The 14,398-nt window shown below is 35.7% G+C and overlaps 1 protein-coding gene across 7 annotated transcripts in view; it reads left to right on the forward strand.

Annotated features, from left to right (window-relative positions):
- The window catches only part of LOC123322429 (insulin-like receptor), a 47,986-nt gene that overhangs the window by 22,671 nt on the left and 10,917 nt on the right, over positions 1-14,398 (forward strand). For 6 of the 7 annotated variants that reach the window (XM_044910376.1, XM_044910379.1, XM_044910381.1 and 3 more), the window contains exons 2-7: positions 3,919-4,239; positions 7,672-8,429; positions 9,818-9,992; positions 12,844-12,957; positions 13,015-13,162; positions 13,573-13,787. In XM_044910376.1, the coding sequence (XP_044766311.1) occupies positions 4,095-4,239; positions 7,672-8,429; positions 9,818-9,992; positions 12,844-12,957; positions 13,015-13,162; positions 13,573-13,787 (1,555 nt within the window). In that variant the 5' untranslated portion in view covers positions 3,919-4,094. Of the gene's footprint in view, positions 1-1,010; positions 1,333-3,918; positions 4,240-7,671; positions 8,430-9,817; positions 9,993-12,843; positions 12,958-13,014; positions 13,163-13,572; positions 13,788-14,398 lie in introns of those variants that run through there. The other variant, XM_044910377.1, reaches the window with a different exon arrangement.

Here is a 14,398-nt window from a genome sequence, read left to right on the forward strand (position 1 = left end):
ACGAGCTAATTTAGAATTGTCATGCTCTGGACACGTGTTGATTAGAAACTATTTTTTTTGTTTTGTTTTCTTCCCGGTGAATTTATTTGGATTTCGTCCTTCGCTCGGGAAGGAAAAACACCGAGTAACAAAAAGTTCTGCGTCAGGGAGTGACAAACAATTTTTTTTCAACGGCAAAGCAACAGTCATTAATTTGTACCATTACTGCCTCCCTTCATAGAAGTTCCTAAGGAGGGTGTTCTACAGTTTCATTTTCTTTCTTTGGACTAAGGGGGTAGTTTGAGCCTGAGCTTGGCTTTTAGATTTCATATATTTCAGTCTCGAAATTTCATTAACTTTTCGAGCAAACGATGCATCTCCTAGCTCTAGCTACTTTCCCTGCAATATTCTGTGTTTTCAAAGAGTTTCTGAACTTTGATATTTTCAATTTCAGTATACTAGTGTATGGTACAGTTCTTGAAACATCTTTGGTTTTTCCTAACCAGAAGTTTAATTATGTTGGGGAGAACACATTATTGGACAAAATTAAAAAAGCAAGAATCTTTCTTGCATCCTGTATGACAATGATGAGAGATCGTATACAGCAGCAATTGTGGCTGAACTAAGAATTTATCCAGAAAATATCGTCACGTTTTCATGAAGAAATTAATGCTCTTCCTAGATAATTGACTGCTAAAAGACAAAAAATTTCAGACGGTGTTTTATATGTTAAACAAAATGCACTTTGTGGTCACGGAACAAAATTCTTAGAAGGAGCTGAATGCGCTTATGAAATGTTTCCAAGACTGAAAGGAGCACTTCCGTATGCATCAAGGGCAAACAATGTGTTCAATTCATTTATTCCCGATCACTTTTTGCCACAATAGTTGAATTATCGAGCGTATTCGATAATTTTTCGCTCTGTCTGAAAATATAAAGATGGGATATATGTATTCCTATCACTCAAAAAACGCTATATACTTTTTCGAACATTCCAAGTCCACTGGTAAACAATGAGCTCGGTTATTTTTCAATCTGATATCTTTATCATTCGTGAAGAACCTTCATCTGTGAACCATTCGATTAGTTCTTGTAATATTACGTACCTCTATTTCAAGTAATTCCAGTGAACTGAAAAGTGTATTAAAATGCCGATTCTAACGAACCTAAAGTGTGACTGACGTACTATTCAGTTTCATTCCGTTCAACAACCGAAAATTTCATCATAAACGTTAATTTGAAAATGATGTGAATGGAATCTGCATTCTAGAAAGTACGTGCTTAAAATGTGACCTACGTCACTGCGAAGGAATTCCAGTTCAAAACTCAGGACGTAGTAATTCAGATCATCAGGTATATTAATTGATTTGTTATTCATTGATCTCGAAGGTATTCTCGTTCGAATTCCGCGAATCCGATCAGGAGATGAAATCATCCGAAAAAAAACTTCACTTTCATCTCACGAATAATGGTTTCTTTCAGAAATTTGACGATAAGCTTGTTATCCAGTTGAGGAATTTAATTGACGAGAGCGAACGTTCTATTGGACGCCTACGTTGATCACAATAAGTTATCCAATATGGGACTAACTGATGAGGAAAAAATAGACCATGTTTGTTTGACCAAATAATTTTTCGGACCTGGAAAAATCGTTGAACTCCAATGCTAGAAGTCAAATTTTGACCCCTTTGTCAACCGCTGCAAATTTAATTGGAAGATTCCTTTTTTACTGAAAAATAAATTTTATGTTTTTTTCAGAAAATCAGAAGAAAAAACATTTTCGAACTATTTAATTGGAAAAGACTTATAGAACTCAATTTAAGAATGAAAAAATTGCTTCTCCTAACAAATAGTATCTAGTGGTCCTTCAATCTATTAGATAAAATGAAAGTAGTACAGGACAAGAGTTATTTTCAAAACAATTAATGTGATATTTAGCGATTTATGTTGATTTATTCACTTATAGGTTGTCATCACAACATACAGGAAAATAAGAATAAGAAAACACCTGTTTGATATACATGATTTAGCAAACTATTCCTGTTCACAGGGATTCATTCATTCATAAACTCTTTTTTTGAGAGGGTTGTGTTTAAGGAAAATTGGAAGAAATTGAAGAAGATGAGGATAATATTTTTGAGGCTCTAAATTATCAATCCCTAATTTGGTGATGTTTTTAGGATTAGAATTAGAAAAAATGGTATAGGAAAACAGTGTTTCTTTTTAATATCGATTGAAATTTATTCTGGTAGGATTCTGCATTTCTTAATAAACTTTTTAGGGTTTTCACTCCCAATCTCTGAAACAACACCAATTAAAATGAAATAAACGATTTGCTCCTGCGTGAATTCTTGCAAAAGGAGCAGAAGCAAATCGTTTATTTCATTTTTAACTGATTTTGTTTCAGAGATTGGGAGTGAAAACCCTAAAAAGTTTATGCAGAAATGCAGAATCCTCCCAGAATAAATATCAATCGATATTCAAAAGAAACACTGTTTTCCTATACCATTTTTTTAAATTCGGTCCTGATAAAAAGATATACCCATTTAAGTTTTCATAATGAGCTCTACCAACCCTGGAAAAACAAAATTACCTTCAGAATAACTAGCTGAATCTGTGACCTGTGATCTTTTGAAAAGTATTACATTCGGTCAAAGTACCCAATTTTTCGAATTTCACAGATATTTTTGAACATCAAATTACTCGAAAACGGTGCATTATACGAAAAAATATGAAGAATACTTTTATTTTACAAAACGCTCAAATATTCATCAGATAGCGTTCAACTTAGTTTCAAGAGTTGGGTTCTTTGAATTTTTGGTATTTTTATGGTACGTAATGGTCATAATGAGAAAACTTGAAGACGTAGGTGATATCTTGTGTTCGAAAAAGATTCATCAAACAAATCAAGAACTATATTCCGAAATTCATTTCATTCGTAAAACCGTTTGTGATATAGAACTGAAAATAACATTTTTTTATGGTTTTTCAACAGGCTTTACCTTTCAAACCGAGTCGATTTGAAAGAAATGGTAACAGAAAAAAGTGTTTCTTTTGACCTCAAGAGTCTACTGTTGAAATATGTTTACAAGTCAAAGACCCACCCTGTATACTTTGAGTTTCATGGCTTCAATGCTTAGGGAAATATCACATTCAAAGTCTAGGAGGAAATGGAAACTCTCTCCTAGGGATGCATGTACCAAATTTCATCTAGTTATCTCAAATAGTTTTATAATTCTTTTATAATCTTAAACCTGCTTATTTCTAGAAACGAGAGCCTTATCATCTTGCCCAAATCTCTGTTTTTTTTTTCAATTTTGAGCTGAAAATGATCTGGACTATCGGGTTGGACTCATTGATGAAGAATTCGTGATACATGTCAATTTTTTTATATCTACCTCTGCCAAAACGTGAAGGTTTTCTTCGCTGGATTCCAAAGGTTCAGTTTTGAAATATCTGCTGACGAGTGTGTCGTCATAGTTTCATATACTTTCTAGTATTCATGTCCGCCAAAGTTTGGCGGTAAACGGGAAAAAAACCACCTTTTCCTTTCAACAGAGGATGGTTCGACGACATCTTGGCAGCAAATCTGATGCAGCCACGATGACCTGGGTGCGAAATTCTACTGCAGCCAAAATTCTATCGATGACTGATGATCTTACCTCATAAACCTCTTATCATCGTAAGACGTTAAGTTATTTTTGCGATTTGAGTTCAGCTGTTCATTGAACTGTCGATTCTAATTCTTGAATGAAGTAGGCGGGCGTTCGGTTCACTCGCAATTCCCAGAAAAATGATGGTAATATCCTGTACGATCGTTTAGGAATATGCCGTTAATTATGTATTACACTCCATCGAACAACATTGTAGGTTGTGAAATTGTTCAGTACAACAGCTGTTATTTTCCGTTATTTTTCTGAATATCCCTTTTTTTTTCAGATGTTGAAGAGGATGACAAGAAACTATGAAACATTAAGCTTCCCTTCTGCCAAAAGTGAATAAGATGTTTACGCTGTTCAATCCTGAACAACTCGAGGAATTACGCATCATCGATCTGGAAAGTGCAGAAATCCAAGTGGGCAATTGCAGAGACCAATGTCTATACTTTGCCCCTGATGGCCGCAAAAGGCTTTTCTCTTACCAGTCAACCTCTTTGGAGGCGCGTCTACGTCCCTGGGCTAGAAGTTTTCTTCGTCCTTCTAATCATCTGCGATGTGTCGGCACAGAATGCTTTAAGCGAGTACCATACGAAAGATGGAAGTAAGTATGACCCCAATTCCACGTTATTTTGATACATATTTGGTGTAAAATAGTAGGGCATATGATAGTCCAGCGGAAATATTCCAGTTATTGTTTCTTGTTTTTCTGTTTCTTTTTTTACTTTCCTGCTCTGCTTCAGAGAAGAGTAACAGAAGCTGGTAGAACCATGAATCTACCCTGCATACCCCATACGAGTAAATGAAACTAAAACTAAAAGAGCCCAGTTGCATTGGGACTTCATTTTTGATCGTATTTTATCGATTCAATTTCAGTTAAAAGCCTCGACTAAGACTTCATTATCGTAATTCCTGTTAAAATAAGGACGTAGTAAATGACTCACACAAGATGGAACGATTCTTTCGATTGTAAAGAAAATCTTGTTCGTTCGAAATATCTAAATATGATTTCCATCAGCTTTCATCGAGGAAATAATTTCGAAAAAGGTTTGTTGTAGAATTGGCCGCCAGAATTGAATATGAGTCCTTTCAGACTGGGTTTTAAAAGAAGTGCCTGGTGCTCATTGTTCACAGAAATTGAAAAGCCGGCAGGTACTTTGTTTCATCAGTTTAGATTAGCAGCCGAAAGGAAGAGATTTGATTAAAATGGAAATGTGGGGTAACAGTTAATTCGTTTGTTATTTTGAGGGCAGGTAGAAGCTTGGTTGGATGGACGGGAAAGAACTGTTCTTCATCTAGTAAAATATGAAATGTTTTCGAGCGAAATATTTTCGCAGAAATTATGGTATATCCAGGGGAATTTCAATGAACATCAACTGTGTTAGTTCTAATCACTGCTTGATTGCTCAGTCAAGATATTTTGAGAGTACCTACGTTTTGTTTTTGTTTATCCTAGAGACCTTCGATATAACAAAAAATTTATGGATAAATTTTTTAGGCCATAACTTTTTCATGTCGATTTTATCGAGAAATAACTTCCTCTATTCTTTATCGACTGCTTGAAAATAAATAAGTTTAAGTGCTCAATATTTCACTTTCCATTGATAGCATTGAGGATTAAACTACGTAGGTATATCACGCAATGGTGATAGTTATGTGTTTCAAGGGGCTTCAAATAAGAAATATGATAATTGATTCGAAAGTTACACTTCCATTTGAAACAGTGGACACTATATTTTCTTGATAACAGAACTGAAAAAGCTGAACTGAAGTAATTCCTGAATGACTGTAGCTGAACTAATCTCATGCATATCGTATCATTATGGCAATACATATTTCGTGTTTCTTGAGTCTTTCAACCCTCAAAATGTAGATCAAGCTAGGACTTCAAGTCTTAGTCTATTTCCCTTTCCTGATAGAAAACTACACTAAAGCACTCGGGCCAAGTTCTATTCTTTTCAACTTTGGTATCATCATTGTTGCTTCACTGAAGATCAGACTATAATGTCTAATTCTTGTATTGAATTTTCTCCAATGGCTATAATTCATTTCGGAGCCCACTTAGTTAAAAACCAAACAGGATGTCTGATATTGCGATAGATCGATATTTCCATTTGTGGGTTTTATTTTCGATTTCCCGAGAGACTTGTACCTGAATCATTACCGTGGAGAAGGCTGTCTTGCGCTGGAATTCGCGAGCCACAACAGACTAGGGTTACTGACCATCTGATGGACATTTGAACGTTTCTAGAAAAGGGGGAAATGTACACGTCATTCTGTGTTCTCGATGGAGAATCGACAAGAATGTGGAATTTTCTTTTTGTCAGAACAATATTGTTCATCTGGAAATCCCATAACTCACTTTCGATAACATGAGTTAAATCAAATTAGAGTCATATCTATTGATTCCTTCGAATGGGGTTAAAAATTGTACCGAAATGAAAATAGGACCAAAAAGGCCTATCTGAAATTGAGCGTCTTTTCAAAGAAATAAAGGAGACCGTTATCGATCTTGAATATGAATAGTTTATATGCTTCCAGAGCTCAATATTTCTGTAAGTAAAGTATGCCATTTTCCACATTCACTGAGTCAAACTCCGATCGATGAACATTTCAAGAACCAAATCAATATCCTCCATGAATAAGTATGTCTTTTTATATCGTACCCGACTTTCCTTGAAGTCTATACCTTTCAACTTAAGCATGAAATGGCCTGTTGAAAATTATGCAAATTGGGAATTATTAGGACAAATCAATAACTTTCTGCTGTTATTGTTTCGCTCAAGTCTTTACGAATTTCGAGCTGAAAATGGTATTGCCTTCACCTTCACGTGAGTGTTAGTCATTTTCTCTGAAATTTCGAGGCAGTATTGGAATTCGCCAAGTTTCCTCATGCAGGCAAAACATAAAATTTTGTCTGGTGCAGTCCCCCTACTCTGATTTTAAAACAAACAATTTAATTGATTCGAAATTAGCTACTTGACTTTTGTTTTTATGATTCGTTTTTCGTCATTGTTCTAGGCACGATTTTTTTTAGGTTACCAGGGAATTTACTGTAGCTTCAACACATATACGTGGAATTCTTAGCCTACTATAGAACCAAACAAAATTTCAATGTCAAAATATTCTATTACTCAACATATTCTCCTCTTAATTAGATACATTTATTACAGCGAAGCTGCAACGTCTCTAGACCTTTCAAAAAAAAGTGTTTCTTCTCGCTCTGCAAACCAGTCCTCCACAGCTTTCATTACCTCCCGGTTGGAAGAAAATTTACTACCTTTTAAACTTTTTTTCAGTTGAGGAAAGAGATGATAGTCGGATGGAGCCAAATCTGGTGAATAAGGGGGGTGTTCTTAGTAATTAAAACCCTGAATCACGAGTTTTTTGCATGGAAACATGAGATTTGTGTGCAGGGGCGTTGTCCTGCAAAAACAAAACACCTTTGGATAGCTTTCCACGTCTTTCCTCTTCAATTTTTTCCCGCAGAGTGGTCAGTAATGTCGAATAGTTATCTCCGGTTATTGTTCTACCCTTATCCAAAAAATCAATCATGATTACTCCATGGCAATCCTAAAAAACTGAAGCCAAAAAATTTCCAGCAGATTTTTGGACACGAAACTTCTTAGGTCTTGGAGAACCAGAGTGTCGCCATTCCATCGATTGTTGCTTTGTTTCTGGATCCTAGAAATGTACCCAAGTTTCATCCATAGTAACAATTCGGTTCAAGAAGTCTACATCGTTTTCAAATCGAGCGCAGATCGAACGCGATGCTTCTTCCCTTGCATGCTTTTGATCAATATTCAAACATTTGGGGATCCATTGTGCAGCAATTTTTTTTATGCATGGAACTAGTCTAGGCTAATTAGATATCAATACATCCTAATACATATTGGATTATTATTTACAGACAAATACGTCTAAAATTCTGGATGACACCCTCTATTTCCCATGAAATTTCTCCGAAAAATTTATCGTTATCCTTCGAGGAAATATGTCAGCATGGGACTCTAATTTTGCATCTTCTTTTTTTCAGTTTGCAAGAGCGTGGACATTAGAAATTCACTGGAAACATTCGAGAGGCTGAGAGGCTGTCGGGTAGTGGAAGGTTTTGTACAAATATTATTATTCGACAATGTAAACGAGACTTTGCTATCGAATATAAGTTTTCCTGAACTAATGGAAATAACAGACTATTTATTATTATATAGAGTAAGTGGACTGCGTAGTGTAGGCCAACTCTTCCCTAATCTAACAGTTATAAGAGGACAGAACAGTTTTTATAAATACGCTCTCATAGTGTTCGAAATGTCATCGTTGCAAGAGATCGCCCTACATTCCTTATCGAACATCACCAACGGCTTCATAAGGATAGACAAGAACCCATCGTTATGCTTCATCAAATCGATAGACTGGGAGAAGATAGTCAGTGCGAAAGACCAAGATTTGAATTATATCAATAACATGAAACCTGAGAACGAGTGTCCTATCTGTCCTGGTGAAGAAACGTCCAAGGAAGTGATAGGAGCAAAGTCTTGTCCAATAGCTCCCTACAAGTCGAAAACTGTCGAGTTCAATAGGAAGAGGCATTTATGCTGGAACAGGTCTCACTGTCAGAAAATATGCCCTAAGAATTGCACTGCCTGTAACAACGTAGGACAATGCTGCCATCAGAACTGTTTGGGAGGCTGTGCGGATGACGATGTGACGAACTGTAGTGTCTGTAGCAATTTTGAAGTTTGGGAAGACGGCGTTAGGAAGTGTGTAGATAAATGCCCTAGTAACACGTTAGAGGTGAGTTTCAATCAAAAATTCCTAATTATGTTTAGTAAAAAGTAGTTATTTCTTTCGGATCAACCATCGGCAGCCATCATACATCATCATACTGATTATACACAGTGTTCCTTAAACCAACGTCAAATTTATATTCAGATTCATCAAGATTCATAAGAATCGATGATTTTTGAGATAGTTTTGCATTGATGTGATGAATCTGCGAACATTTTGCACCCATATCTGTCAGTTTCTTCATTCTGACCATCACATACCAAAAAAATACCAGAAATTCAGAGAACGCGACTCTTGAAAGTAAGTTGAACGCTCATATATGAATAATAGACCAGTCAAAGATTCACATGTAGTGGTGAAAGAGTTCTTTTTTGTTTAGGTATCTTCTTCTTCTTCTCCTTTAGTTCTCTTTTCCTTTGGTTCTTTCTCCTTGAGTTCTTTCTTTCTTTTGTTTTTTTCTTTAGTTCGATAGCTTATTCCTTCTAAATTTTAAATGGTTTGACACTTGCTAGATTATTTCTAAGTCTGAGGAAAATATTTTAAGTTAAATTCAAATCACATCAACTGGCATTTCATCATTTCTTTTATTATTATTTTTTTCTGGTAGATTCACTTATTGGAATCAAAAGTTTATTTTTGAATTAAAACGAATGTTCAATTCGTCTGTCTGCATCCAGAACAGAATGCAAACCATGATCTTATAACAAAAAACTTCAATGTTCAATTTCATTCGAAACTTAAACCAAATAACTGACAATTAACTTGATTTGGTACCTTTAACCTTCTGGTAATCCTTTCATTTCATTGTTGTTGGCGGATTTTGAAATATTTAACAAAATTCTGACTAGGATATGATCTTGAAATAAGGCTGGAGAAGTCATCTTGCAAGGTGACTTGCCAAAATACCGTTATATTTTTTGCGGTCACTTATAATTGGGGGATGGAAGAATTTTGAGTGGAGTGTTAGGTTAAGAAGGTTAATTTTGTTCGAAATTGATCCTTTTTGGGGTTATTGAGACTGAATTCTAGTTATAAAAAGATGAAATACGAAGTAGTCGGAAAAGAGTGTATTTTTCATCGCGGAAATAATGAGAAAGATCATCGTTTCGAAAACAACGATTCATTGGAATCCGATAACGCAAAAAACGTCGATGTGCCGGTCCTCATGCCAAAAGATCGAAAATAGAACCCAGGATGTGATGATCGAAAATCACGTTGTTTTTTTCTATACACGATCGATCGAGTAATCTGGCAGCAACACTGTTACAAGTTCACAGTGGCCTATTATATCATATAATTTGGCAATAACTGTTATCGTTTTCCGTTGTATGTACGACGTCAGCGAAAATGAATTTGTATCAGTTGCGATAATGCGCATTTTTTTTTTTTTGCAGTTTTTGGGTCGAAGATGCATAACACCGTCAGAATGCAAAAATATGCCGAGGCCTATAAATCTGCCGGGTAGCGAGCCACTTTACCCCTACAATATCCATCTGAACAAGAAATGCGTCCTCAAATGTCCAGTAAACATGAATGTTGACAAGCAGGTTTGCGTTCCTTGCGAGAAAGGTGAGAATTGATACAGTTGTAGTCCACGAGTTGTGATAGTATTATTGGGCCACGACTCGTCACGTGGAATTTTCCGTTTTTTTGACAGCTTTCGATGTATTGACCTAATAACCTTCCAACCCTTGTTTTTGGTGGATTTTTGGGGTCCACAGCCATCCAAAATGTTTCAGTTATTTCAAGAATCGAATATCCAAAACGTTAACTTTTTTCCGCTCGAAAAACCCCTACAGAAAGGTTTTTTGGGCTCACATATCCAAATCTGAAACCCAAAATTGGTTCCATGGAGTAGAGAGGTCTAACTTCATCTATTTTCACCGAAACTGCCCTCTGAGTTTCGAGTAATGATGCTTCATTTGACAAATATTCAGAATCAGGAAATATCAAATTTTCCTACTGAAAAAATTTCAAGGAATTATTGTTGTTTGTGAGGATGTGAAATATTTTGCAAATTGCGTTAAGATATTTCTTCAAGTGTCTGGTGTTTCACTTCTAAAACGAATAAACTCATACCAAAAATTCTTTTCCCTATGTTTCAGAGAAAAACCGTTCCTATTGTAAAATTCGATCATGGACTTATTTCAAAAGATAGGCTCAGAATTTTCCTGTTCCAGTGAATTTCCGGAATCATATTTTTCCATTCGAGAAGAGCTGTATGTTTTTTTTTTTGGACAGTATTTCCATGTCGAAACTGAAATCTTCATATTTTTATTATTTAACGAATAATGAAGGTTCAGCTCTGATTGGCGAAGCTGATGTGGGGTAGAATGGTTACTTATGTCGATGTTCGAATAAGGGACAATTTAGAAAGTCGATCGAAAGAGTAGGGAAATCAAGACTATCAGAACCATATCATATTTCTGATACATTCGACGAACGAACTCGTAAAAAATGAATGTTATCGAAATTCTTGGAAGGCTTCAAGATACGAGAACGACCATGGTTCTCTTCCTACCAGCCGTTGGTGTTTTGAATAGTGATAGCGAAAATTTAATAGGCTGATAAATTGGCGCCAAACCCATCCAAACAAAGATACTTTTGTAATATGAAGCTTGTTTTTCTCGGTAATACGCCGATGGTGCCTTTTTGTGGGAATTTTTCATTGATAGGTTGATGACTTTGGACTACCAGACACGTGTCTAGTTCGGATAAAAGGAACTGCTATTATTCCCCAACGTGTGGGCGTGAAAAGAATGTAAGTTGCAATGGAATTATCGGTAAATCGGTGTTGAAATATTGTGGAGTGACTGAACAATCACACACAAGAATTGAAAAATATCGACGCGACTGGTGCGTCTTTGACAACGCAGGACTTTTTGATACTACCCCATATTTCATTTTCTGTCATAAACAGGGCAGAGACTTTCCCGGGAAATCCCATATATGGAATAGATTCTGCCAGTAAGAACCACACAACAGAAATATCAACAAAAAGTGGAACTCAGAGTGTCCCAAATTGATTACGCCACCCTTATACAGGGCGAGTCTTTGACTCGTACAAATATTTCAACAGTAGACTCTTGAGGTCGAAAGAAACACTTTTTTCCTTTGTCATTTTTTCCGAATCGGCTCGGTTCAAAAGATACAGGCTGTTGAGAAACCATAAAAAAATCTTATCTCACAAACGGTTTTATGAATTTCGGAATATAGTTTTTCATTTATTTGATGAATCTTTTTCGAACAAAAAACATCACCCACGTCTTCCAGTTTCTCAATATGATGATTACCTACCATAAAATTACAAAAATTCAAAGAACTCAACTCTTGAAACTAAGTTGGACTCTATCTAATGAATATTTAAACGTTTTGTAACATAAAAGTTCCAGTAATGTTCAAAAATTAAAAAGTATCTGTTAAATTTGAACAATTGGGCTGAATACAAATATGTTCTCCAGGGGTGGTACAGCTCATTAAAACTTAAAATCGCTAAATCTTTTTATCAGGGTCGAATCGGGAAAAATGGTATAGGAAAAAAGTGTTTTTTTGACCTCAAGAATCTACTGTTGAAATGTTTGTACCAGTCAGAGACTCATCCTGTATAACAACCCATATCATTGATTTTTCCCAAACCTCTGGGAACAGCTTATTCTCCAGATTCTCTCATCTTTTTCGATTGAAGTTTGAGAGACTAATATAAAAATTTAACATTTGAAAACTTTGATCGAACTTTGGATGCTATCAGAATATGTATTTCCCCTTTGAGGTTTGTCAAAGCAAATTATGAAGTTATATTTGGAAATAACTCGAAAAATCGTATCTGACTGTATACTGATTGTGAGGCAAGGGAATACTAAACCAGTGTGGTAAATTTTCATGGAATCACTGAATTACTGAAATCAAATCCTTCAAGTGAGCTGGTATAGGATTCAACTATATCAAATTCAGGGTTTTTCAAGTTCTACCCTTAAATCCTTTCTGTTTCCTTATAAATTTTCAAATATTTGAGGAAATCTATCGAACCACAGTTAGAATTATACATCTTATTCATCAAGTCGAATAACAAGCATGTTATACTCTTCCACAAGACGTTTTTCAGAATCCATTAGAGTGTGTCAACAATTTATTGTGTTAAATATCGAATTGCATCTTATTAAGTGATAAGTTTCTGTGGTTTTCTGTAAAAAATGGGGAATTTATTGTTAAAGAAGCATCCAAACATACTTCATGTTCCTTTCGAGGTGATGCGATTTTAAGACATTTATTTCTTTGGGGGTTATCATAGCTATCTGATCAGCAGAGAATGGCAAACCACAAACCTTTTTTTGTGCCGTCTGCATGCCCCGAATGAACGTTTCACCACATAGATAATATCAGCCAGCTCCTAGATCATGCAGTTAGTTTTTACTTTCCTCAGGTAAATGCAAAAAACCATGCCAAGGAATGAACATCGACAGTGTAGAGACCGCCAAACAACTAACTGGATGCACTCAGATAACTGGTTCTCTTGAGATACAAATACGGGGAGGAAGTGAGTTTTGAAACCATTTAGTGTCGTTGTTATATTTATAGTGATTTTTTCTTTAAGGTAATGTGGTCAATGAACTGGAAGAAAGCCTGAGCATGATCGAAGAAATTGATGGCTACCTCAAAATCGTGAGATCCTTCCCCCTGGTGTCTTTGAACTTTCTCAAGAGCCTGAAACGAATAAGAGGCAATTCGTTGGACAGTCAAAAGTGAGTGAATGAAGCGAGCCGATTTCCAACGCTTGGTATCTTGATTTCTCGCCTGCAAATATGCAATTTATTTGTCAAGTCCTGTTCATAAATTCAGACAAAGCTGTTAATTTCTCAGATTTATTAACATTAAATTGCGTCTTTCACCTCACTAAAATACACGACACGGCATAATATACAACATACGAAAATATCCTTGTAATAACTTCACTGCCAAATCAATACTTTATTGTTATGCCCTTGCTTAATTCGGGTTGAACTCGTTGCAATAACAATGTATCTGGCAATAATATCATTTTTCATGATGGTCCAATTATGACTGCTCCTTAAAATTAATTTATATGCGATTTTTTTTATTTAAAAACTTCTCGTGATCACCATAGTTATACCAATTGCATTTCCTTTACTAGATTCGTTTTCGTCGTGCTGGATAACCAGAATCTCCAAGACCTCTGGGACTGGAAAGATAACAGAACCCTAAGAATTGACAATGGACGACTCTTTTTTCACTTCAATCCCAAGCTGTGCTTGGATAAAATCAGAACTTTGCAGAATAAAACTGGACTTTCGCCGCCTTTCACTGAGATAGAAGTGGCTAACAGCTCCAATGGTGACAAAATTGCTTGTGAGTATTCTCAGATTGTCAGTAGAAAAACTTCTCTTCAGACACAATCACAAAGTACAACTATATGAACGAATTCTGCTTAAAAATACTCTGACAATGCTGTTTTTTCAACACATAATGTGGACAGCTAAATAATGTTAAACCAGTAGATCACAAAATCACAGTCGTCATTCTTGATCAACAATTTTATAATCAAAAATTAAGGTATCCCACCCACTCAGGATTGCTAAAGGGATTGACGCAGCCATTAGCGTAAAACCAGTGCATTTGACTAATAATTCGTATCGTTCAAATGGATGCCGACCATACAAACTGGATTTAAAATTCATATTCACTCGTTTCACCTTCGTAGAAGTGATAATTCACGATTTGAACACTCTCAGAACGTCTCTTTGGCGGTTGGAATTGCATTAAAGTTGCAGCTGGGATGATTCTTCGCTTTGAAGATTTGGCTATTCACGTTTCTAAGAATAACTCCATCGAGAAAAACCAAGATCACAAGTTTAGTCTCTCAGACGATTTATACGTTTAGATAAAACATGGTGCCCGAACCTTAATATGTATGCACATAATTTGAAACAGAAAGAAACGTGGATACATCTCAGATTTAT

Source organism: Coccinella septempunctata, chromosome X (genome assembly GCF_907165205.1).
Source record: "Coccinella septempunctata chromosome X, icCocSept1.1, whole genome shotgun sequence".
Taxonomy (NCBI): Eukaryota; Metazoa; Arthropoda; class Insecta; order Coleoptera; family Coccinellidae; genus Coccinella; species Coccinella septempunctata.